General features: G+C 42.2%; 1 protein-coding gene across 1 annotated transcript in view; it reads left to right on the plus strand.

The window, feature by feature from the left end:
* chd7 (chromodomain helicase DNA binding protein 7) overlaps window positions 1–11,055 on the plus strand; it is a 74,570-nt gene extending 63,515 nt beyond the window's left edge. The window contains exons 27-41 of the mRNA XM_041991783.1: window positions 549–652; window positions 2,335–2,464; window positions 2,717–2,832; window positions 3,003–3,423; window positions 3,591–3,799; window positions 3,882–4,895; window positions 5,204–5,370; window positions 5,596–5,850; window positions 6,055–6,225; window positions 6,355–6,588; window positions 6,687–6,902; window positions 7,060–7,200; window positions 7,322–7,426; window positions 7,526–7,706; window positions 7,879–11,055. Of these exons, the coding sequence (XP_041847717.1) occupies window positions 549–652; window positions 2,335–2,464; window positions 2,717–2,832; window positions 3,003–3,423; window positions 3,591–3,799; window positions 3,882–4,895; window positions 5,204–5,370; window positions 5,596–5,850; window positions 6,055–6,225; window positions 6,355–6,588; window positions 6,687–6,902; window positions 7,060–7,200; window positions 7,322–7,426; window positions 7,526–7,706; window positions 7,879–8,885 (4,471 nt within the window). The 3' untranslated portion in view covers window positions 8,886–11,055. The remainder of the gene's footprint in view (window positions 1–548; window positions 653–2,334; window positions 2,465–2,716; window positions 2,833–3,002; window positions 3,424–3,590; window positions 3,800–3,881; window positions 4,896–5,203; window positions 5,371–5,595; window positions 5,851–6,054; window positions 6,226–6,354; window positions 6,589–6,686; window positions 6,903–7,059; window positions 7,201–7,321; window positions 7,427–7,525; window positions 7,707–7,878) is intronic.
* The last annotated feature ends 12,969 nt before the right edge of the window (window positions 11,056–24,024 follow it).

Consider the following 24,024-nt stretch of genomic DNA (forward strand, 5'->3'; position numbering starts at 1 on the left):
CACAGAGAGGAATTTGAAAACATGTTACAAAACTTGACATTTCCCACCTATAAGTTAGAGTAAAGAAAATCTTCTGGATAAGTGTCTTACGCTTTAGTGAAATTTAGAAATGATCTACTGAAACATATTCAATGCAACAAACATGAGAACAGCTGTTCCATCCATTTAAACCTCACAGCTGATTGTGCCATGCTTCCCAACCATCAAAACTGGCACTAGTTGAGTTTCTGTAGCCAATTCACCAGTCAGCCTTCAGGGTTTATTAGGTTAAACTCAGTAGCTCTAACATTTATTAAATTCCCAAACCATAAAAATAGATTATACCACAAAGCTTCAACTGTTAATCAGACAATGATGGCCCTTAAATATAATATTTATGTTTCAACTTGTATAATCTGATTTCAACACAAATGGCTCATAATCTGACTTCTCCTCATTTTTCTCTTCGGAATGGAAATGCGATATTGACACCGTCCTGAAGCAAATGGCACACCACAACGAGTTTAGTCTGAAAATCAGTGATGTGACATTGTTTGTCTCTGCCGCAGTGTGCTGGATATCTGGATTCCTCAGCCGTTCCATGCTGAGGTCCCAGCTGACTGGTGGGACAGCGAGGCTGACAAGTCCCTTCTCATCGGCGTCTTCAAACACGGTAACAAACACACACCAGCTCACTCACACTCCTTCTGTACGTACAGATCCTCACCTTCTTGCATTGCAGCTATAGCACACACGACATACACACAACCACGCACTCAGATAATGTCAGCACCTTCACACACACACTCAGACACTCCAGTGGCTTCCAGCAGGGTAAGCATCACGCAAGCAGTTACTCACTGGGTGAGCGGGTGCACACACATACCACCCGCTTCTGCTGCCACCAGTTGATTGGTGTTGCTATGGTGATGGCGATACGCAGCTGGCAGGCTTAGTGTGCAGTTGGGAGTGTGATTGATAGCTGTTTTCACCACTGGCTGAGTGTGTACACACACACACGGTGTTACAGGTGTTTATTCCATAAACAAAACTAACCTCAGTCTTAACGTTCTTTGAATTCTGGAGCTGGTTATTCGGATCATCACTGAAGTTATCTCAGATCTATCAGCGGCCCACCTTTGGGTCCTGAATGTCTTAATGTCAGTCCCAGAGATAAACTGATGAAGGAGTTTCAAGTGAGTCTGCTTTGGATGGAGACCTTCATTCATATTAATTTGGCATAATTGTCATAATTTTTCCATCATTGCCACCTTCTATGATTCAATTAGGACACATACACACAGAAGCACACACAGTGCAATACAAAAGGGCTCACCCGTAGTTAATCATAATCCTTATTCACCAGGGAGGCCCTTCAGGGGGACTAACACACATACTGTGTGCAGACACACACATAGGCACACAAAACAATGCTAGACACACACACACAGCAGAGTGATGGCCTATAAAGGCCCCGATGATTAACGTTTGGCTGTGGGCGCAGAGCTGTGTGTGTGTGTGTGAGAGAGAGACAGAGTGACGGTTAAGAACAATGCATTACGTTATTCCTTATTGAAATGTGATGGAGAGAAAGACTGAGGGAGAGATGGATGAAAGGTTAAAGATGTGGTGTGGTTATGCTGTCCCTCTTCTTCCTCACCTGCCTCGTGTTCCCTTCTCCTCTTCTTCCTTCTTTGCCCACCCATCTCTCTCGCGTGTTCCTCTGTGTTTCTCTCTCTTTCCTCCCATTTTTGCCCCCCCCCCCCCCCCCTCCTTCCCGATGTGTCTCAGTAGGATCTGCACATTCTAATCTGTTCTGCCTGAATGCTCCTAACGGACAAACACGCACAGTTTCTCACACCCAGTAGTTCACTTTCAGACTCCACAACACACACTTTTTCTTCCTCTTCCTGCCTTGAGCTCTCCCTCTTTTTTTTCTTTTCCTTAACACAAATAAGCACCTGCAGGCTCACTTGGATCAGCACACACTCTGTACACGCATATGCAGAACAGAGATGAGTGTACACAGAAACACACACACTGGCATTCTTGTCAGCAGCTGGCTCCTGGGGTCTGCCCTTCTGCTGCTGTTTTTGTCTATTCCTTCATTTAATGTGAATGCTTTGTGTCTGTGTGCATGTGTCTCAACTGTGTGCGTCCAACTGTCTGAAAGCGAGCTAGAAAGCAGAACTTATTTCACACTTCTTTCTAGGAGTTTTCCTCTAGCTGGATGTGTTAAAAAATAACCTTTTATCTCTCAGAAGCAAATGAGAGGAGTTAGCAGCTGAAACCGAGTTTGCAGCCTCTTACACCACCAGGCGCCTGTATTCCTAATCTCTTTATCTTTCTCTCCAGGCTATGAGAAGTACAACTCCATGCGTGCCGACCCCACCCTGTGTTTCTTGGAGCGAGTGGGCATGCCAGACGCCAAAGCGATCGCCGCTGAGCAGAGGGGCTCTGACATGATGGCAGATGGTGCTGAGGGGTAAGAGAGCAAGCATCACTGACCAAAAAGCATCTTTTTGCTGGCCCATCCTTATAGTGTACATTTAATTGTTGTGGATTAGTCACATTATGATGTATTGTACTGTGCCTTTCACGTCCATTTTTTTCTCTTTGGCAACACAAAGCTTCAAGTGTCCCTAAAATCTGGATGATTTGATTTTAAAGTCAACATAAAAAATAACTTTAACATTCTTCAGTCAAATTTCCTGATTGTGCCTATTACTCTCTGTAGTGAGGATGAGGATCCAGAATATAAGCCACTGCGTATGCCCTTCAAAGATGACCTAGACGACTTCACTAACTCTCCACTGGATGACAAAGATGACACAGTGGAGGGTGAGACTGAAGGTAAGTCTGGGCTCATATGGAGTGTATTTTATAGGATAAAGTAACAAAAAGGTTTTTTTAAAAGTAAAAATGAGACATCTTAGAACAGCAACCTTTTATTGACCCACAAATTCACTGTTATCTGTAGAACAGTGATGGCATTAAGACAATGACATATCTTCTCTTTGCAGTCAAATCGGGTGAAAACGGTCAGTGTGCACCAACTGTGGGCGGAGCTTCTGGCTCCAATGAGCGACTCTATTGGCCTGCTGCCTCTGCACTGACAGCTCGTCTGCGTCGTCTCATCACGGCTTACCAGCGCTCCAACCGAAGAGAGCAGCTCCGCCAGGAGGCACTCAACCGACCTGATGGTCGCAGGCGACGACGCAGGGAGTTCCTGCCTTCTATTGCCATGGTTCCTGAAACAGGAGGAGGAGCAACTTTTATCCAAGATGGCTCGGGGGTGTTCATGGCAGAAGGAAGCCCGTATCTGGCAAAAGGAACCGCTTACTTTGCCAAAGGTAGTCAGTTCATGCCAGAGGCTTCGCCAGTGTTGACCGGCAGTCCTCTGATGTCTGATGGAGCCATGTATTACAAAGAGAGAAGACAAAGGTAGTTTTACATTTAAGATCGCATGAATCTTGGTTTTATTCTGCACCTCTTCATGATTCTACAATAATGTAACACCATAAACATTCTTCAAAAGTACCAAAGCATAACAAACATCATCTAATCACATATTACCTTCTGGTGAACCTTCTCTCTCACGTTTTTCTCAGATGGACGCGACGTGAGGAGGCAGATTTCTATCGTGTTGTGTCAACCTTTGGAGTTGTCTTTGACACCCAACGTCAGAAGTTTGATTGGACACAGTTCAGAGCTTTTGCTCGGCTCGACAAGAAAACAGATGAGAGCTTGGAGAAATATTACTACTCATTCATTGCCATGTGTAAACGGGTCTGCAGAATGCAGATCAAGACTGAAACAGGTAAAACATGCTTTATTTTGGTCAGACAAACAACCTTTGTTTATATTGACTTGCTAAGGACAATTCTGTGTTTTCTTATCAGAACTCCCAGATCCAACCTTGATCATCGATCCCATCACAGAGGAACGAGCATCTCGCACCCTGTACCGCATTGAGCTGCTTCGTCGCATCAGAGAGCAGGTCCTCCCTCACCCTCTGCTCTCTGAACGCCTCAAGCTCTGCCAACCCTCCCCAGACCTCCCAGAGTGGTGGGAGTGTGGACGCCATGACCGGGACCTCCTCTTGGGGGCCTCTAAGCATGGTGTGAGCCGCACAGACTATCACATCCTAAATGACCCAACGTTAGCCTTTCTGGAGGCACACCAGCGCTTTACCAGTCAGCGAGGCACAGGTGTTGGCATAGGAGCCCAGGGAGAGTTCACCAAAGCTGGGATGGGAACTTCAGAGACAACCTGTGCTTCGCTTCTCACACCCACAGAGCTTGCAAGTGCTGAAGCTGCTGCCAAAATTGCTGTTAATGCAGCTAAAGAGGAGGAGATAGAAGGGAAGGACATAAAGGTTGAGGAAGGGAAAGCGGAGATGGAGGTAAAAATGGAAACGGAGGACGTCGATGCCAGTGACATTCCATGTACCAAGACTGAAACCCTTGATGAACAAAAGGAAAATCAGGTAGATGTAAAAGAAGGGAAAGATGAGACAGTTGCGTCACCCCCTAAGGAGGTCAAGACAGAAGAGCCCCAACCAAAGGTAGAAACAAGCGAGCAGGAAGCGCTGAAAGAGGAGCAGATTAAAGAGGATGACAAGATTTTGAAACCAACAAATGACCAAGACAAAGGCTTGATAGAGAAAACCAGCTTGAGTCCTGAAGACTGTCTCGACAACCAGGACACGCACGCCGAGCTCCCAGAACATCCAGACTCCTCTCCTCAAGCACTGCAGGGCCGCAAGACTGCAGAGGAGGATGATGGAGAGGAGAAAGAGAACCCAGAGTCTCTTAAATCTCCAAAGTCTGCTGACACAGAGAAGAGCCCAGAGGAGGAAGATGAGGAGCGGATGGATGAAGATGACAAATCTGAAAAATCTTCTCAAGCTGAAGGTATCTGAGCATGTTTAAACTTTGGATTATTGTAAGACAGATGAGCTCAGAGAGTTGCTTCCACATGATAGATTGTTCTTAGCATGTTAAAATTGCCTTTGTTATCCCATTTTTTTGTTTAAACCCATTATGGTTGAACCCAACACTCAGTCACAGGCCTATTTCGTAGCTTTGCCCTTAGGGCCTGTCAGTATTTTAATGAGAATTAGTTCCAGCGAAGAATAAAATAATATTTGATCCTTTGATAACAACTTGGAAGCACTATCTAAATGAAGAGTTGGAACATGATTTTCTTTCTCTCCATGAAGCGAGTGCTGCATCAGAGCAGAAGAACTTTGATGAGGAGAGTATTGCTTCTCTGAGCACGTCTGTTCGGGACGAGACCAGAGATGGATTCTGCCCTGATGACTTACAAGAAACATCTGCACTGCAGGCCTTACAGGAGCGAACTTACGGCTTCTCATTCTGGCCTAAGGTGAGACTCTTAAGTATCTGTTTTTCCTGTTTTCCCCCCACAAGGTAACGCACACATTAGATGGTTTGTTTTTTCCAACACCCCACCTCCCCCAAACAAAACCAAACAAAACACATTTTGTTTAGAAAAACAAGGTTAAACTGTTTTAAAATAAATGTTTGACTCAAGCTAACTGAGAAATTTAACAGAATAATCCGTCACCTCTTTATTCTCTCCTCCTTTCAGGATCGAGTGATGATCAACAGGATGGATAATATCTGCGAGGCAGTCTTGAAGGGCAAGTGGCCTGTCAACAGACGCCACATCTTTGACTTCCCCAGCAACCTCCTGCCAGGTCATGGATCCACAGCAAGCACAGCGGCTGTAGCCATGGTGACTGAAAGCCCGCTGCAGAGGCGGAGCCTCGCTGAGCTGACAATGGCTGGTATCCATACCCCATACAGTGGAAGTGAGGATAAAACACTGTCACCCCATGTTCATGTAAGTGTGCACATAGTTAACACCCTTCAAATCCAAAAAGGGATATTATTGATTACAGCCTTGCAGATATTTAAGTGGCTAAAAAGTAATGCCAGCTGTTTACCTGGATGGTATTCTGTTTGCGTCATCAGTTCCTACCATCTAGGATCCTTGTTAAGTTGCTGTTTTTGGCCAGAAAAATGAGTAATTGACCTTGTGTTACAGGAGGATGTTCTCAGTCTGACTGTGCCTCGACAGAGGAGGAGGAGAAGGAGGAAGATCGAGATTGAGGCAGAGAGGGCAGCCAAGAGACGTAATCTAATGGAGATGGTGGCTCAGCTGAGGGAAAGCCATGCTGCTGCTGAGACTCAGAACCAGGCTATAGACCTCACCAAGGTACTCGCAATAACCCGCTCAGTCCTTGATTTGACACGTGTTACAAGCTAGTAGTTCCAGAACTTTAAACGTTTACTATTTTTCATTGTTTATGCTGATTTAATGGAACTGATCTTACTTTCACTTTAGGGAATGCACCATCATCACAAGGCCACCCCCTCATTGGCTGGCTTCTCCAGTGGCATGGTGACAAACCCTTCCCTCAAGGCCCAAATGGATTTGCTGCAAATAGCTCCTCCTTCAGGGCACAGAGCCAACGGTTCGTTAGAGGCTGACCTCCCCATCATGAAAAGGAGGCGGGGCCGCAGGAAAAATGTAGAAGGCCTTGAGCTGCTGTTTATGGGCAACAAGAGAGCAGGAGGGGTATGTAGCAGAAACACTTAGATTGCACAGATGTGATTCTCAGTTGTGTTCTAGTCTACATCCAATTAATCTTTTCCTGTATTACACATTGTTTTTAGGATGACGCTGATGGGATGAAGGTTACAGGTGTAGATGGGGTTCAGGAAGCTGCCCGTTCACAAAGACCCATTACCGTCCCAGAGCAGAGCCCCAGTGCTAGATCTCTGGCCTCTGGCAGCCTGGACGAGGAAGAGGCAGCAATTTCCAACAAAGATCTAGGAGAGTGGCTGAGGCAGCACCCAACATACAGCATGGACATGGCTGGATTTACACCAGTAAAGCCCCTTTCATCTTAATCTTCATAGTTTTTCCTTTGTGTCAAGCTAAAGCAAGATTTTCTTTTAGTAATATCTGGCTGTATGTTTTCACTGCCTCTTGAAGATCTGTAAGCTTAATTTTCCCATCTCCTAATGTTTTGTCTTCTCACTACAGAAGAATGAGGAGTTGCTGCTGTCGCAGTTTTCTAAGCCCAAGCAGAAGCGCCACCGTTGTCGAAATCCCAACAAGATTGACATAAACACCCTGACTGGGGATGAGAGAGTTCCTGTGGTCAACAGACGAAATGGGCGCAAGGTAAAATGCACACCTGCAGTTTCCAAACAGATGCAGCAGTGCAGGTGGCTTGTCGAAATGACGTGTTAGCACATTTATTTGTCCTTCAAGAGAAACTCATGTCATCCTCATCTTTCTTTAGATGGGTGGAGCCATGGCTCCACCAATGAAGGAGCTTCCCAGGTGGTTATTGGAGAACCCTGAGTTCTCTATCGCTCCTGATTGGACAGACATTGTCAAACAATCGGTTGGTAACGAAAGACAACTTATTCATTTGCTGGTTCATCTTAAACATCAGTTGTAAATTGAAATAACATTTTCTAACCAAAAGTCCACCTTCAAACAGGGTTTCCTCCCAGAAGCCATGTTTGACCGCCTCCTGACAGGCCCTGTAGTCAGAGAGGAGGGTGTGCGTCGTCGAGGGCGGCGGCCCAAATCTGAGATTGCTAAAGCAGCTGCTGCAGCACAGGCAGCAGCTGCTGCTCAGGCTGCACAGGCATCACTGGTTACTGCTGCTACATCTGCAGGTACAAACCAGTGCTTAACCAATCAGTTAATCACACACCAGTCATTTTCATTTCAGGGGAAAATAGTTGCTTTTGCAGAGTTGCGTAGGAGGTGAAACCCCTTTGTTGTTTAGCAGCTTAGATGTGTGTTTATATTCTGAGGATACTGAACTTTGTATGTGTTTGTCTGCAGGAGGAATCAACCCTCTGCTTCTGAACAGTCTGTTTGGAGGGATGGACTTGTCTTCTCTCCAGAGTCTCCAGTCTCTCCAGTTGGCTGCTGGTCTGATGGCCTTCCCACCTCCCACCGACCCCAAGCAGACTGCTGCCTCCATGCTGCCTCTCATGCTGCCAGGTATGGGAGGGCTGCCCAATATGGCCACCGCCCTCCCTAGCATGTTCAGCCTTGGGGGGCTATTCGGCAGTAACCTGGCGACAGCCGCTGCTGCCACCTCTGCATCCGTCGCCGCAGCAGCAGGCAACACCAACGGAACAATGGAGGGAGAAGACAGTGAGGAGATGAGGAAGAGGGAACGGGAGGAGAAAGAAGGAGATGGTGACAAGGGGCAAGAGGAGGATGATGAGGAGGCAGAGAGAAATGAGGAGGGAGTGAAGAAGATGAAGAAGATGGAGAGTAAAGGTGGTTTAGAAAAAATGGAGAGATCACTTTGTGATGTCGCTGCAGCTCCTAAGATCCAAGCTGCTGATTCTGCAGCAGAGGTATCCATTAACGGAGATGCAGCGGCCCTGCTGGCTGCTGCTGGCATGTCTGCCAATTCCCTGGCATTTAACCCCTTCCTCCTCTCCACCATGGCCCCTGGCCTCCTCTACCCCTCCATGTTCCTGCCCCCAGGCCTCGGAGGACTCAGCCTGCCTGGCTTCCCCACAGCCTCCACCCTGGCCGAGCTGCAGAGCGCCATGGCTGGAGCACTGGGAGGTAGTGGCATGACCTCAAACCCTCCCAGAAACGAGCAGGAGGACAAGAAAGGAGGGACACAACCTACAGAAGAAGAAGAGGAGGAGGAGGAAGAAGAAGAAGAGTGTGAAGCAGGAGGAGCAGAAAGTGACTTGGCAGAGGAGAAAGAGGGTGGAGCAGAGGGTGAAACAGCAGGTGAGGATGAGTGTGCTGTTCCTGAGGAAGGAAGGATGGGAGGAGAGGAGGAGGCGGTAGCGTCTCCGCAAAAAGGCAAGAGTGACTGAAGCAACAGGAAAAAAAACTGACTGGCCTTGAACATTTCCTCCCCTCAGACCACCCCTCACCACGTTTACACACTTCTACCAGAAATATCCAAACAATTATGAACTGTTTTCTTTTCTTCATTCTTTTGTTGATTATTTTTTTCAGTCTGTTTTGCCATGTGTATTTACTAAGCGTCAGAGAGGACGAGGTGTGTTTGTGTTAAGTTAAACCTCTCTGATCAATAGTTTAGTCAGGGAAAATCCTCAGCAGCTCACTCAGAGCTCAGCTCTTCTTCAAAGACTGTTTCTTTCTCTGGTTGGCCTGTGTGCGCTGTAAACTGTTCACCCACGCTTTCCTTTTCCACAATCCCTCAAATAGGACTTCTCAAGTTTCCGATAGTACTATTATTATTATTATCATTATTATTGCTGCTTTCAGCTCATGTCTTTTTTTATTTTTGCCTTTCACTTTGTCTGGACTGTTTTGTTGTTGGCAACGTCTCATCAAAACAAGAAGAAACGCCCGTCGCCGGTGCTTTTTCTAACATCAGTTCTCAAAAAGAAACAGCATTACAGCTAACCCGGCTGTCTGTCTGACAAAGCTGCTGCAAAAGGAATTGTGGGTAATGGAGTCATACTGCTCTGTTTCAGAGCAGGATTATTATTTGTCGTTAGTTCTCACATATCAGACCAGGTAGACTCTGATGAGGAAAACAAACCAGGCTGGCATAAAGCTCGGTCTCTCACACACATCTAAATGCATACTTGATTGTGAGCTGCACCTACATGCACACACACACAGATGTACATTCAGGTGTCTACCACTACACACACACTAACCCCTTCTGTGACTGTTGTCCCCATAACTGTTTTCCTTTTGAGTGTATGAATGTGTGTGTGTGTGAGCTTGTGTGCACGCTGAACCAATACTGTTAAACCCAGTCCCACACTGAATACCCGTTTCAAGTCTTTCCACTGCCACGTTTGAATCTCTTTTGGAGACGGCTGGTTATTTTTTGGTAAATGAGGTGGCAGGCGGGCTGGGTCTGCCACCAGTCAGGTCTTCTGACTGGTCCGCCTCATGATCCCGAAACCAGCCGTCCCCGTTCAAAGTCCTCTGTGAATGAATTTGGAGCGACGGTCCGCACAGGGATGTGATGTTTCAGGTTTATTCTTTAAAGGGTGGGGGGGGGGACGACATGTTTATTTTCCTCTCCCCCTGTCGCTGCCACATTAAATATTCTTTTACTTCATTTACATCCCGGTAGTTCTAGACCAAGTGCTGCTCCCTAGTGACCTTCTGTTTTAAAGACTGTTGCTCTAGTCACACACACTGACACCAGGCCTGGCCAAACAGGACTGAGACACATTTTTTCAACCGAGTTGGAAATTCACTAGTTTGTACATGAAGTTCAACTCTGGTCGCTGAGTTAAGTTTGTTTTAAATACTTGAAAAGCGCAAGTGGCGCTTGATTTGATTCCCCAAAGGCCAGTTCAAGTGTCTGAGAAAAATCATCAATCAAGTGCTGCAAGTGGTTCAAATATTTGAAAGTACATTCAAACACACACGCTGTGGCCAGGTCTTAACGTTTGCTATCACAGCCAACCCAGCAGATGCAGGGAGAGAAGCGAGTCAGAGGGGGAAAGATCGGTTCTGGCTCTCTGGAGTTCCCCGTCAAAGATCCTCATTCTCCTCTCTAACGCTGAGACAGCAATAACCAAGGCAGCTTTTGAATGTTCCAGCATCACTCTCCCAACACACACACACACACACACAAGTGTCGTATGAATAGATAAAACTAAAACTGTAAATGATAACGTAAGAACTGCAATCGATTTTTCTCACTCTGTTCCTGTTGATGCACTGGTGTTAAAGAGTTAAAATAATCAGGTACCTTTATTACTTAGCTACTTTTCTTGAGAAAAAGAGGACTTTTTGTTACTTTTAGCCAGCAAGCTGAAGAGCATTACCTCAAAATTCTTATCTAGCCTTGAAGTTTACAGACATACCATGTAAATGTTTTTTTTTTCACTTTTTTTTTTGTTTTTGTTTTGTTTTTGTTTTGGTGTGTGTCTTTTTGTGTGTTTTTGTTTTTTTTTTTTTTTGTTTTTTTGGAGACATCATGTATGATGACTTGTAGCTATGATGCTTTTAATAAAAGTGAATCATGATATTCGCCTAGGAAACCAATCCTCAGTGTTTTTCGTCATTTGTATCATAATTGCACAATGTTGTTTTTTTTATTGATGTCAGTCATTACAGGGTTCCTTTCAATAAAATTGAAATTAAGGTTGAAAGAGATCATAAGTCTGCACGCAGTAACAAATAGTCTCCTCAAAATTGAACCATCGCATTATCTTGGGTTCCGTTTCTATGAACTTACACCTGCATTTCTGCACATTATCCAGTTCTTCCTGACTGATCCCCTTGAGCTCCAATAGATTAGATTTGAAGACTCTGAATAGCCATCTTCAGATCTCTCCACAGATGGTCTGTGGGGTCTTAGTCTGGCTGTTGTCTCTGCCTTTTAAGGACAGTCAGATTTGTCCTGAAGTCACTTCACTGTCTGAGCTCTGGTTCAGTCATGCAAGAAGTTTAATCTGTTGCAGCACCATGGAGTGATTTTGTTTCCTTATCTCTCCGTTGCTCTCCTTGGACTGTAAAGCATTTGGTTGACTATTGTTTTGCTGTGTGGTACATAAATTTGACCTTAACTTTGCTACTGAAAAGTAAGCCCTCAGCATGATGATGCGACCATCATGCCTCACTCTATGGACTCTTATCAGAGCCCCATGTGATCTGCCTCAAATGTTCATCTTGTATATAAATCATACCCATCCAGTTGGGTAGGTCTATTTAACCTGCACACTTCATCCATTGCCATTTGCTTCATGCTTGCTGCTGCTGCTCCTGCCATGATCAGCGATTGGTTTGAGCCCAGTCACCTACCCAGCATCCACATGTAGGTGATGGTTAAAAGAGAAAATTATTCTCAACCTTTACTCTAGTATTTAATAGATTTAAAAAAAAAAAAGTGTATGTACAAAGAGTGATGGAATCTGAGCCTAACCACCACTACAATGCTCGATAAAGTTTTTATGTATCGATTGTCTGACTGAACAGTAGCTATTTGGAAGTGGCACACCATGGAGCAGGGTTTTCTGTATTTGGTTCCATTTCTTCTCATCCGTCTCTCTTCCTGGACTGTAAAGCATTTTGATCAACTTGTTTTCACCATGTGCTACATAAATACATTTGACCTTGACCCTGCTGATGAGAAACATCCCGAGGATGATGCTGCAACCATAGATCAGATTGTATCAAGCAGTTCCTTGTGTTTTACCAAGGCAGGGCTGAGAGTTATGTTCAAACATTTTGTATTTGTCTGCATTATTTTTAATCTCACTGTTGGTTGCTGGAGTACCTCTGATGACACAAAAGACCGAGTCTGGCAAAAGTGTGAGGCAGTTGCAAGTGTTTGATGATGCAGAAAAATACAGAAAAGCTTGAACTACTTAAATAATTTAAGGAAGGTGTTTCAGGAAACTAGTAGCATATAATTTGTGGGGGAATATAACTTCCTATGGTTGCTAATTGTATAACATTGTAGTTCTATTGCAGGCTGAAGTAGCTGTATATCACACAGGAAGAAATAAAAATCCAAAATGGATAATATGGCCTTTTGATGCAATATAACAGACTCCTAGCAGGCTGTCATGTATTTCATACTGGATCCATCTAGATGATGGTTGTTCTCATTTAGTTCTCTGCTGAAGACCCCATTCACTTCCCTCACATAGGCATTTCCCTGTTATTATAAAAATTAAACACAACTAAGATTTTTTTAAACTAAATCAACGAGGCCTATTAATCACTCCCAAATTCCCCAGTGATATGTTTTGTCTACACTAAGGCAGAACAGAGCAGAAAGGATTATATTAGTTTGAATAACAGTAAACCAAGGAGTAAAACTGACATCACGAATCAAGTGAAGATGACATGAGGTAACTGGAAACTGGTGGACTCTTGCTGTGTGTGCATGCAGACTGCTCCGCTCCAGCCAGCCATCAGAAAATGGCCTCTCTCCCACAGGAGCTGCAAACAACTCGCAAACTGACAAGCCTCACTGTGTCTGTCTGTGTGTCAGTAAATAGACAATATGTGTGAGTTTTGGCTGTTCTTTTCTTGTACCATGAAACTACTAGCTTTAAACTGAACTCCTGTGTTGCATTTACAGTTGTGAAGGGATGTAAGTGTCAATGTTGCATGTAATTGATTCTTTTTCTTCATCACAAGCACCTATAAAATCATAGTCGCGGTCAGCTGAATTTAGACCAAACCATGTTGTATTACTTCAGTAGAAAAACAATCAAGAATCTGGTACTTAAGCCTTAATTTAATGTGGCTTTTTATAAACACAAGGTAAAATATTATGAAGGTTTAAAAATCTATTCACCAGCTCAGTTTAACTAATTTATGCTGGATTATTGGGTGGTGGGACTGCATTGCCAACATCTGGAAGAAGACTCACTGCTGGCCTCATCTGAGAGGAAACTGGTTCTGATGATCATGAACAACTCCAGAAATCGAGACAGTCTGCAGTCAGTCCATCATCAAGGATTTAGAGGCTTTCAACCAAGAAAGAAAACTCTTTTGCTGTTGATTTGCTGCAGTCATCTGGAGGAATCGTGGATTAGACAAATATTGGGCTGTTTGGCCACAATAATGTTTGGAGGAGTAAAGGTGGAGCATCAAAATCAAAAAAAGAACGCTCTAGCATCTTTTCAGCACGGTGGTAGCAGCATGCCATGGGGCTGTTTTTGTGCTACTGGAACTGATATATCTAACAAAGTGGATGGTAAAATTAAGGAAAGAAGGACTTATTCTGTAGGATAACCTGACACCATCTGGTATACAGATTAAAATTGGACAAACTTGGTGTTGAGACATTGATCCTCAAGAACCACCTTTACAAAGTCCCATCATCAATCACCTTTTCATGGCAACCAGAAGTTGAAAAAACTGAAAACTGTTAACATGTCAGTCTGGTTATTGATACCATTCAGCATAAACTACAGAACCTGAACCCATATTTGCAGTTATCAGACTATATAATCATGTTGATTTGTCACTTGTATGTTGTAACTTTAAGAAGCCCCCTGGACTGAATGAAAATCTAGAGAACATCTTTATATCAGACAGAAGTGTGTGTGTTAGTAAGGGTGGGTTTACTCTTGCAGACAGTGGAGAGGTGAAGCTTGTGTGTGTGTGACAGACGTCTGGCCTAATCGCTTGCAGGAGGAAGTGGGACGTGAAATCTACCAGCCGTCCCATACCACTCGTGCACACACACACATACACTGACCCACCAACTCTGCATGTTGTCTTGTCATCTATCCCCATTTTTTCCCCCAGGAGTTTGCCAAAAACTCCTTCCAGATTAGCCAGATTTCTCTTGGTCTACTCAGATAAACACGGTCATGCATAACAGACAAGTTATTTGATACTACAAATTTCACAAATTTGTGAATGTGCAGCCTTATTGTTTAGTTTACTATACTGCTAAATTAAATTAAAATTACTTTATTAATCTCAGAGGAAAATTGCAATGTTGTAGGTTTTTTTGTTTGTTAAATAAATACAATAATAGCAATAACTAATTAGAAGATTGTGAATTATTTCAGAGGGTGATAATGAAAGCTGGCAGTAATGATCTCCTGCACCTTTCTGTCTTGAAGAAGTCTCTCACTGAACACACTTTGTTGTTTTCTGTCTGTTCTGTAGAGGATATGAAAAATCATCCATTATTTTTGCATCTTGTGCAGCTTATGATGATCCACATATTAAACCATGGAGGGGTTCTCCACCATCTTTGACACTACACCTCTCCTTTCATACCTGGAAACAACAACAGCAGTGTTACTTTGACTTGAGAAGTAGCTAGGACATAAGAACTAAGATGAAAAAATGTTTTAAGGTTAAAAGTAGTTTTCAATAATTTATTTACACTACAAATCTGAAAACTGATGCCGAGTGGCTGGGATCTTCAGAGCCACAAGTGGTCCTACAGAGGCTGCGTGGCAATCTCTGCCTGGACATAAACGCTTCTTACAACCGTTGTCAGTGAACACAGTTTATCACAACATTCACAAACACGAGTTGAAATTCAACCATGCAAAGAGAAAAAACATGCAAAATCAAATGTCAACTCCATCTTGTAGACCGAGTGAAGTGGAGAACCGTCCTGTGATCTGATGAATCAAAAATTGTTATTCTACTTCGAAATCCATGATCCATCAAAATGTTGTGTTATCGGTGCTCTCCAGGGTGAGACTCCTTATATGTCGGATTTCACTCTTGTCATTTGATCTTACCTTTTGCTTCAGGGATTTGTATACCTCTGCCTGTTCAATTGATCTCTTGTGGATGGACCAAGGTTGGAATATATCTTTGCTGATTGTACTCATCTGTCTGTTGTCACGCATTTGAGTCCTTACTGCCAAGTCCCACCAACAATGACTCAAAAGAGCCAAGGGGGAAGTTTGATGATGATAAATACACAACTGAATAGTTCATAACGGGCAGACATAAACTTTGATACAGACATGGTGCAGCTAAACCATCTGAAAAGGCCATTGTTTATGTCTGTGGATGCGATCTGTGGATGCGATCTTTGGAACGTAACCATCTGTCACTGATATATGATTCTTTGCAGTTCTGACAGACTACTGTCACTTTTTCAATTCACACGCAGGGAAGCTCTGAATGAATCAATGAGTTGTGTTTAAGATTTAGAACAAGTACAAACAAAATTAAAAGGTTGTAAGATAGAAACATACAGGTCAGGAAAGACATATATTGATTACATGGCCATCAATCAGTCCAGATCCCAATCCAATTAAAACTCTATAGTAGAACTGGGGGAAGAAAATGGTCCCAAAAATGGGGGGTGGGGTCATGGATTCAGTTCTGATGGTTATGGTTAGAATAAAGAGGCAGGAAACGCATTGTGTCCCCAGAAAGACATTTAGACAAGTGTGTGTGTGTGTGTGTGTGTGTGTGTGTGTGTGTGTGTGTGTGTGTGTGTGTGTGTGTGTGTGTGTGTGTGTGTGTGTGTGTGTGTGATTCTCCTGTCCAGATGAATCTCTCTCCACTCGACTGGATGTGTCACTTCCTGCTCTCTGTGGTTGTCATGGAGAGGCCAGGGCTCAAGAGCCATCTGCCGTCGGCATGACCACCTACAGGCCAGCCTCACGCCCAGTCATGGCAACTGTGATTGATAGCCCCCAGAGAATGACAGAGAGAGAGTGGAGAAAGAATAGGATAAAAAGGGAGAGAAGGGAAGAGAAGAGGGCATGGAGGAGGAGGAGGAGGAGAGAAGAGGAAGTCAGAAGGGGTGTGACAGAGGAGAAGAGGAGAAAGATGAAGGAGGAGGAGAGAGGAAGAGACAGGTCCAGATGTCCCCCTGTTTGCACTGGGGTTTTAAGTCTCTCTCTCTTGTTTCCAAGGGAGACAAATGGTAGAAACGTGACATTGAGAGCCAGTGCATCAATTGCCTGAGCACAAACACACACACACACACACACTCGCTCACACACTTGCAAGACTATTTTTGTGAGGACATTTAAAATCAAGCTTCTAGCCCTGGATCAGCCCTAACTTCAACCTAAACCCAGTTCTAAACTTTACTCCAAAACAGAGTCTGAACCCTCAAAGAACATGTGACAAAGTAACCAAGTCGCCTAGATGTTCAAAATCCCAAAATATCCCTAAAATGATGGTCTATAACTCAAACTGGCCCTAACATTTGTGAAAGCATATACACACAAGTACACAGACCTAAATGATATTCACTCAACCACATTTCCTACTCCGTTTGATGGATGAAAGTTCTGTTGGCTATAATATATGAAAGCTTCTTTATTTTAAATGTCTTTTGAGTTCAGATTTGACAGTTGCCTGTGAGTGCAGAAGACAGTTTGAGTGTTTTGTTGCTGTGCCTCTTATTCACCGCTAGAGGTGCAGAATATTATATTATATTATATTATATTATATTATATTATATTATATTATATTATATTATATTATATTATATGTTTTATGAATTGTAAGAAGCCATAATAGTTTCTCCTGTTCGCACTGTAGAGGTTGAGGCTAAAGATGTGTAAATTTTCCAGTAGTTATCTGCAAATTTACCTCTATATGTCTTTCAACCTCACACATTTCTCCTTTAAAGTAATTTTGAATTTAGTTAAACTAACCTGGAGTAAAATTAATTCTTTAAAGGCTGCCATGAAATTCACATTCAAACTTTAAACTAAAACCATCTTATACTAAATCACAAAAAACTAACAAGTCAATTTAGCTTTTTTTAAACAGCAAAAGTAATCTCAGGGCACTTTGCACAGAAAGTAAACAAGTTTGAAACAAGTCTGATTAAATTACAGTCCACTTTAATCCAATTCAAACTAAATAAAATGTAGTTCAAATTATTGTAAAACACAAAATAAACAAACAGCGGTGACAAGAAATAAATTGCACCAAAATGGGTTGCCAGTTTTACTCTGATTTTGCTTGTAAGATAAGTTATTTACTGTTTCTGTTTTACTTTTTAAAATTCATAATCATTAAAACGGTGCTTTGAGGTGACAGATTTTTACAGATGCACAATCACCTTAAGTAAAGTGGTGATATCAGTGCCAGTATTTTTTATTTATTTATTTATTTTTGTCATCCAGCACTCTTAGTAAGCCATGACAATACACAGCTGCTTTAAATTTTTTAGTTGTATGCTGTGAATGTTTGTGAGTGTAATAATATGAAAGGATTTATCAAAGAATTGTTGTCACTGTAAATTGTCCCTTGTTTCCTAAACCTTGTTTGCAATAAAATTAGCATCAAAACATTGCTACTTACAACTACACAAAAATGCTTTTTAAGCAGTAAATGTGAGGTTTAGGTCAAACTGCTGACAGACATCTTATTGTAAAGCCAAGTATGCTAGATAGTGGTTGAAGCACTTATGAACCATTTAAGTCTAACTTTTTGTATGAATTCTAAAGGCATGCTAGCAGCTGTGTGAGGCTTGTGGTGCTTTGAGCCAAATGCTAATGCAGTTAGCATGCTAACCTTTTATGGCATTAGCATGCTAACCTTTGCAATAACCACAGCCAGTAAAAACGGGAATGATTCAGAGACTTGAAAACTTCATAAAAGACCCTCAGAGGTTAAGGAAAAATGTTGAATAATTGTGCCTAACTTGAATTGTGACCTCAGTAACATTCAGGATTTGTCAGCGTGTTTTTATTTCAGTTTGAATTAAACATATGTGTGGGCTGCTATAATTCATGCTTTGAAAAATGTTCTATATAATTGTGCAGTATACCACACATGATTTATAGAGAACAGTGACTGCAATAAAGCATAGAAACAGTTAAAGAGAGGGAGGGAGGATGGACACGTATATGTCTGACACCACAAATCAGGGTTCAGTTTTCATACAGCGGCTTCAAGTGCAGCAGCTTTCTCCTTTAACTTGATCCAGTTCATGAGTGTTTGGTCCCGATTCATCACTGACTGAGAAGTTCCAGTAGCTGACTGGTAAGATGAGCACTCTAACCAATGTGCTACAGAAAAGGTGCCTTGCTGAAAGGATTCGGTTCGTGTGTTAATACAGTTTTCTAACGACCTTCAGCTCTCTGACTTTCACCATTGTTGTGTCATAATTAATTTTGGATTAAAGCTGAACACTGCTGCAATTTCTCATAGTCGTAGCAGAACATATTATACAGTATATGTAACTGCTTCCGTATGTGTATCTGGAACAGATCAATATGATTAATTTCTAATTTATTTCTAAGGCCGATCTCATTTCATCCCATTCAGTTCATCTCCTCATCTAAATCAATAGAGATATGAATCAGCCCTGTGTGGTCTGCAGGGGAAAAATCCATTTCTATGGCAGGAGATAGGAGATCCTCACTGGGCCAACATGGCTGTGTGTTTGTGTTTTTGTGTGTGTGTGTGTGTGTGTGTGTGTGTGTGTGTGTGTGTGTGTGTGTGTGTGTGTGTGTGTGAGAGAGAGAGAGAGAGAGAGAGAGAGAGAGAGAGAGCGAGGGAGAGAGAAAAGTGAAATACGACCCAGGGTGTCTGGGGTCCATCCATTTCCAGCTGCTGCTGCTGATGGCACTGTGTCCGCCTATCATATCACTTAATGACTCTGAAGTCATCACTTACCTCATCCTGACATCAGGTATCGATTGGCTGACTGCGAGATGGATGATGGATAGATGAGTAGTCAGACAGAAGGATGGAAAGACAGATGGACGGATGGACAGCCAGCTGAGGAAGAAGCTAATCTCATTAATACAATATGTTCATTACATATGACTCAGTCTTTCAGATTGGTAATCAGTTTTATAAATCACAAAAAATGCTGCGTTAAATGTCTCTTGCATATAAGAAGCAGTTTTATTCATGCACATGGACATTGAGTCATGGACATTCAGTATTAGTCTCTTCAAGCACTGATGGATTTTTTTTTTAAATTAAAAGATCAACAATGATGCAGCTGTGATTAGCGAGAGAGACCATTATTTCTGTTCCACTCACAACCTACTGTCTACATTACCCACAATACAGATGGAAAATGACACAGTATAAAAGACCATTTTCACCTTTAATGAACGGACTCCACGTCTGGAGAGTTCTCGTGGGACTGGTCAGTGGTGTGGGCTGTGGCTCTGCAGGTAGAGCAGGTCATTTATTCGTCACCGGGGTGTCCACATGTCATAGTGTCACTGAGCTAAAAATGGTTGTCCCAGCACATTGTGTGGCTTTCATGATTATGTGGATACAATAAGGCAAAAATATAACGCTCTTCAGATAAAAGTGCTATATTGGTATTAAACCAAATTGTTATGAACACCCCTGTGGGATATACTGTTGGTACTTTCTAAAGCTGCCAAGATGCTATAACCCTCCAAGGCTTGGATTCTGTAAGACCCCCGACGATGTCCTGAGGTGTCATTGTAGCCACACACCTTAAATCTTTTAAGCTGTGAAGTGGGGCAACTCTCTATTGGACTTATCCCAGCATGATCTAATATTCAGTATCAGTCCATCCTCAGACCATAAACATGACCTCATCAGAGGAGATTCAGACCTCATGAAAATCCCTCTCAGATAATCAGTTGTGTTGTTTTTGTCACCGTTTTTACCGTGCCCTTTTAAGTTTGACATTAGAAAACATGTTTTGCTATTCCTTTTTTTTCTTTTCTGTACATATATAACAGCTTATACAGCAAGCAGCTCATAAAAACTAACTCCAGTTCCACTTTATTTATATAGCACTTTCAATACAACACAGTTGACCAAAGTGCTTCACACCAGATAAAAACAATAAAATAATAAAAAGAGAATATAAAAACATAAAAGGAGAATATAAAAACAGTAAACAGTGTAAAACAACACACAGGATAGCTCACTTTTAGACTTAAAACTTAAAAACTTAAAAGATGATGCTTGGTTTTGCTTTTCTGGGGTATTCGATTATTTTTGCTATTTACTATTTTTTCTATTTTGGGATGAGAAAAGCAGAATGGTCACTCACAGCGGCAAGATATAGGATATAGATAGGTCAAAATTCATCCAGACATTAATATGGATTCATGTATAAGGGGATCCACAAGCCTCAGGCTACACTACAGGTAACTACTTCAAAATTGTGTATGTATGCTGTCTTCTTCTGTGTGCCTTTTAAAGTGTTACTGATCGCATTCGAGGCTTTATCACCAACAACACAGATACTGCAGTTCTAAAGCTCAGAGTTTCTCACTTCACACTGAATGTTTGTCCCTTCATAGACATAGTACAGTGGCAGTAAAAAAAATCACAACTCTATATAAATGGCTTATCCTAGGAAAATAAAAACCAAATTTATTTATTTGGCATTTATTTTAGTAAAGTAATCAAATGCTAATAGAAACACAGTTTTCAATCAAAAGTTTTTCTGTCATTGACCTTTATTCTGTGACATCAGAACTCAAGACTGACTGACTATAAGACAGATAAACACAATGCAACACAACTAACACAACACAACAGAATGAACTGGTAAGAAACAACAAAAAACCTGGGGCATAAACACAGAGGGACAAATTTCAAAATGAGAACCAGGTGTGACTATTAGGGCACATTCACACTGGCACTGTTGGGTCCGCTTTCACTGATAGTACGCTTTGTTTGGAGCAGTGTGTACCATAATAAGAAACTAATAACTAAATCAAAAGCCCACAGACCAGGGATCCATCTTTTTAGTCCTTGAGGGCCAATGTCCTGCAGGTTTGAGAAGTTTTCCTCCCTTGACATCAACAAACACAAGTCTGCCAGTTACCCACTGATTTGAGTCAGGTGTGTTGCAGCAGTGAAACTTCTAAAACCTGCAGGACCCCAGCCCTCGGGGACCAGGATTGAGAATCCCTGTCACAGATAATGACCCCTTCATTAATCATTTCTCTCCTGTTGTTCAGAATGTTGATTGAAGGTTTACCACAGGACTAGCTGCATATGCCTAAAACTGCAATACCCCTTTATAATAAGCAGGAAAATTATTGCATCCTTCTTGTTCTTTTCCTATTTTGATGCATTGCAATTTCTAATTTATATTAATGTTTTGAGATATGATGATATGAATTATTACAAAAAAGTCCTAATCTCTAAAGTGGTTTTAAAAACAGTTCAAAATCTAAATAAAAAAAAGTACTGTGTTTATATGTTCACACATCAATGCCTCTGAATCCTTCAATATTTATATGATGTTGACATTTTATAAATGAGGCCCTAGGATTGAGCTGATCCCTGAATGTGACAGTAAGGACCTCTGAGGTTTTAATATGTATAGAGCACACACTTGAACTGCTGGCCTCTGAGTTGTTCCTCTTCGGGTTTAATAGCTTGCCTGATGACGCTTTATTGCTTAAAGTTCAAAGCCAATAGTGAGACGACCCAGGACTCAAGCTCACCAGGACAGTGGTATTATGACTTGCACACATGCACTAGTATACATACCCACAAGAGTCCAGGAGCTCCTTGATGTGATTTTATGAACTTTTTTGCAAACTTTATTTATAGAATCCTTTTTGTTTTAGTTGATGCTGATTCACTGGACATGCAAATAGCATGGCACTCCTTCTTCAGCTCTAATAAAAAAAGTTTGGTTTTACAACCACAGCATCATATGACAGAATCACTCTTCCAATAACTTAAAGATATCAGTGCAGTGAATATGGCTGCACATGTACCATGATCTGCCACAGAGGATGGCCTGGTCTAGCTATATGGTTAATTTACTCATCTGTGCATATAACTATTGTGAGTGTGTGAATTCAGTATTAAAAGGACTATCATGTGTATAATAAATGTCACTGTGCCATCAAGCAAGTCTGGAATGCAGCGTTTTAAGATTGGAAAGTTCTATTGTGCATCTTTAGAGAATTACTACATCAGTTTCCAACCTTAAAATGCTGTGCTTCTGACCTGTTTTGATGACACATTAACATACATTATGCACTTATCTGGAGCAGCTGAGTGAGAGGATTAGTCTGCTCCAGGTAGATCACTGAGACCCTTGAGAGAACCTTCTCCCTAGTCCAAATTCTTAAGGTACCTTGGAAGATTTCTCTCTTTGGTTAGATATAATTTCTCCATGGGTGGAGTGTGTGGTAGTGTAGAAGCTGGTGGACTTCCATTGCTGGCTTCTGTTATGTTGTCTGGTAAATCTGGATTCCGTGAGTCAAAGGCTTCTCACAAGTACTTGATAAAGACACAAATGGCTGCGACACAAAGTTCCTCTTGGTATCTCAGTAAGATGGGATCATTTGTCTCTGCAGTGGCTACTTTCTCTCTCATGCCAGGTACCCCTACACAGTCTCCTGGGTTCAGTCTGTACTCTGTGTTGGTTGTTAAAGTTGTGCCTCTGTTTTTCTCTCTCCTGCTGTCCTCTCTCCCTCAGCTGTGCAATGTTCATCCATCCCGGGTTCAGACAAGCAGTTCCGCTGGGCTATGTCCATTTGAATGAGGTGTGATTCTATATGCCATGAGCGATAGATAAAGGACCTTTCTCTTTTGCAGAAGGTTCTCTGTCTCCAGCTTCTCCATTACTCTGAGGATATCTTGGGCCGGATGTAATGTGGACAAAGCCCCACTCACTGGCAAACTGGTGAAAACTATCCACAGAAACCTGACTTTAGATGGCATGGCCATGGCGTGCAAATATTGACTTAAAATGTTTTATCATAGCTGTTGCTGTAGTAGTGGTAAGCTTGGCAAACTCTGTGTATCTTGAGAAGTAATCCACTTCCATCAAATAATGATCACGTCATATCTGACGACTGGAAGGATGACAAAAACAACCACCCACAGCGCTGTAAGGTTTTATGCTCAAGCTAACATGCTGATGTGGACATTTTCTATGTGTTCTGATTCTGTGAAGTGCTCCCTGTTCAGAATCTATGTCAGTTTTATACTGCTCAGCTGTGGTCAAACTACAGGAAAATGAGTATGCAGAGGCTCAAGGTCGCCTACAATGATGCAATGAGGTTGCTACTTTGTGTCCCTAGGTGGTATAATGCCAGTCAGATGTTTGTGTGCCAACACGAGGCATGCTTAAGGCAGCTAATGTTTAGTTTTATGTGTCAACTGGATAAGTCAGACAACACATAATAGAAGCCCTAGTTAACCCTCTGACAAGTTGTTGTCGATTCACTCCTAAACTGAAACAGTATTGGTGTAACAGTTTGTATGTATTTTAATGCGCACAAATTTTTGTTAATACTATTTCTTCTGTATGTTGTGTTTATGCTGTAGGCTTGTGTTATATGAACTTGTGTCTGCAAATAAAGTTTTTATTTAATGAGTGTTGTTCTACTCAAATAGATCAGCACAGACTATTTCCCACTGGCTGGAAAATCTGTCGGCAGCAGCGTTTCTCTGTGCGTCTGTCGTTGTTTCACACCCCTCCACCAGCTGATGGAATTGTGTGCTCAATCAAGGCCACCACATGCATTGCTTTTTTCCCCCTGTATTTTATTAAGCCCTAATGACCTGTGTGCAACTTTTCCCAAATCTCTTTTTTGGAGTGACCTTGGGATCACAAGACGC

Source organism: Melanotaenia boesemani, chromosome 8 (assembly GCF_017639745.1).
Source record: "Melanotaenia boesemani isolate fMelBoe1 chromosome 8, fMelBoe1.pri, whole genome shotgun sequence".
Lineage (NCBI taxonomy): Eukaryota > Metazoa > Chordata > Actinopteri > Atheriniformes > Melanotaeniidae > Melanotaenia > Melanotaenia boesemani.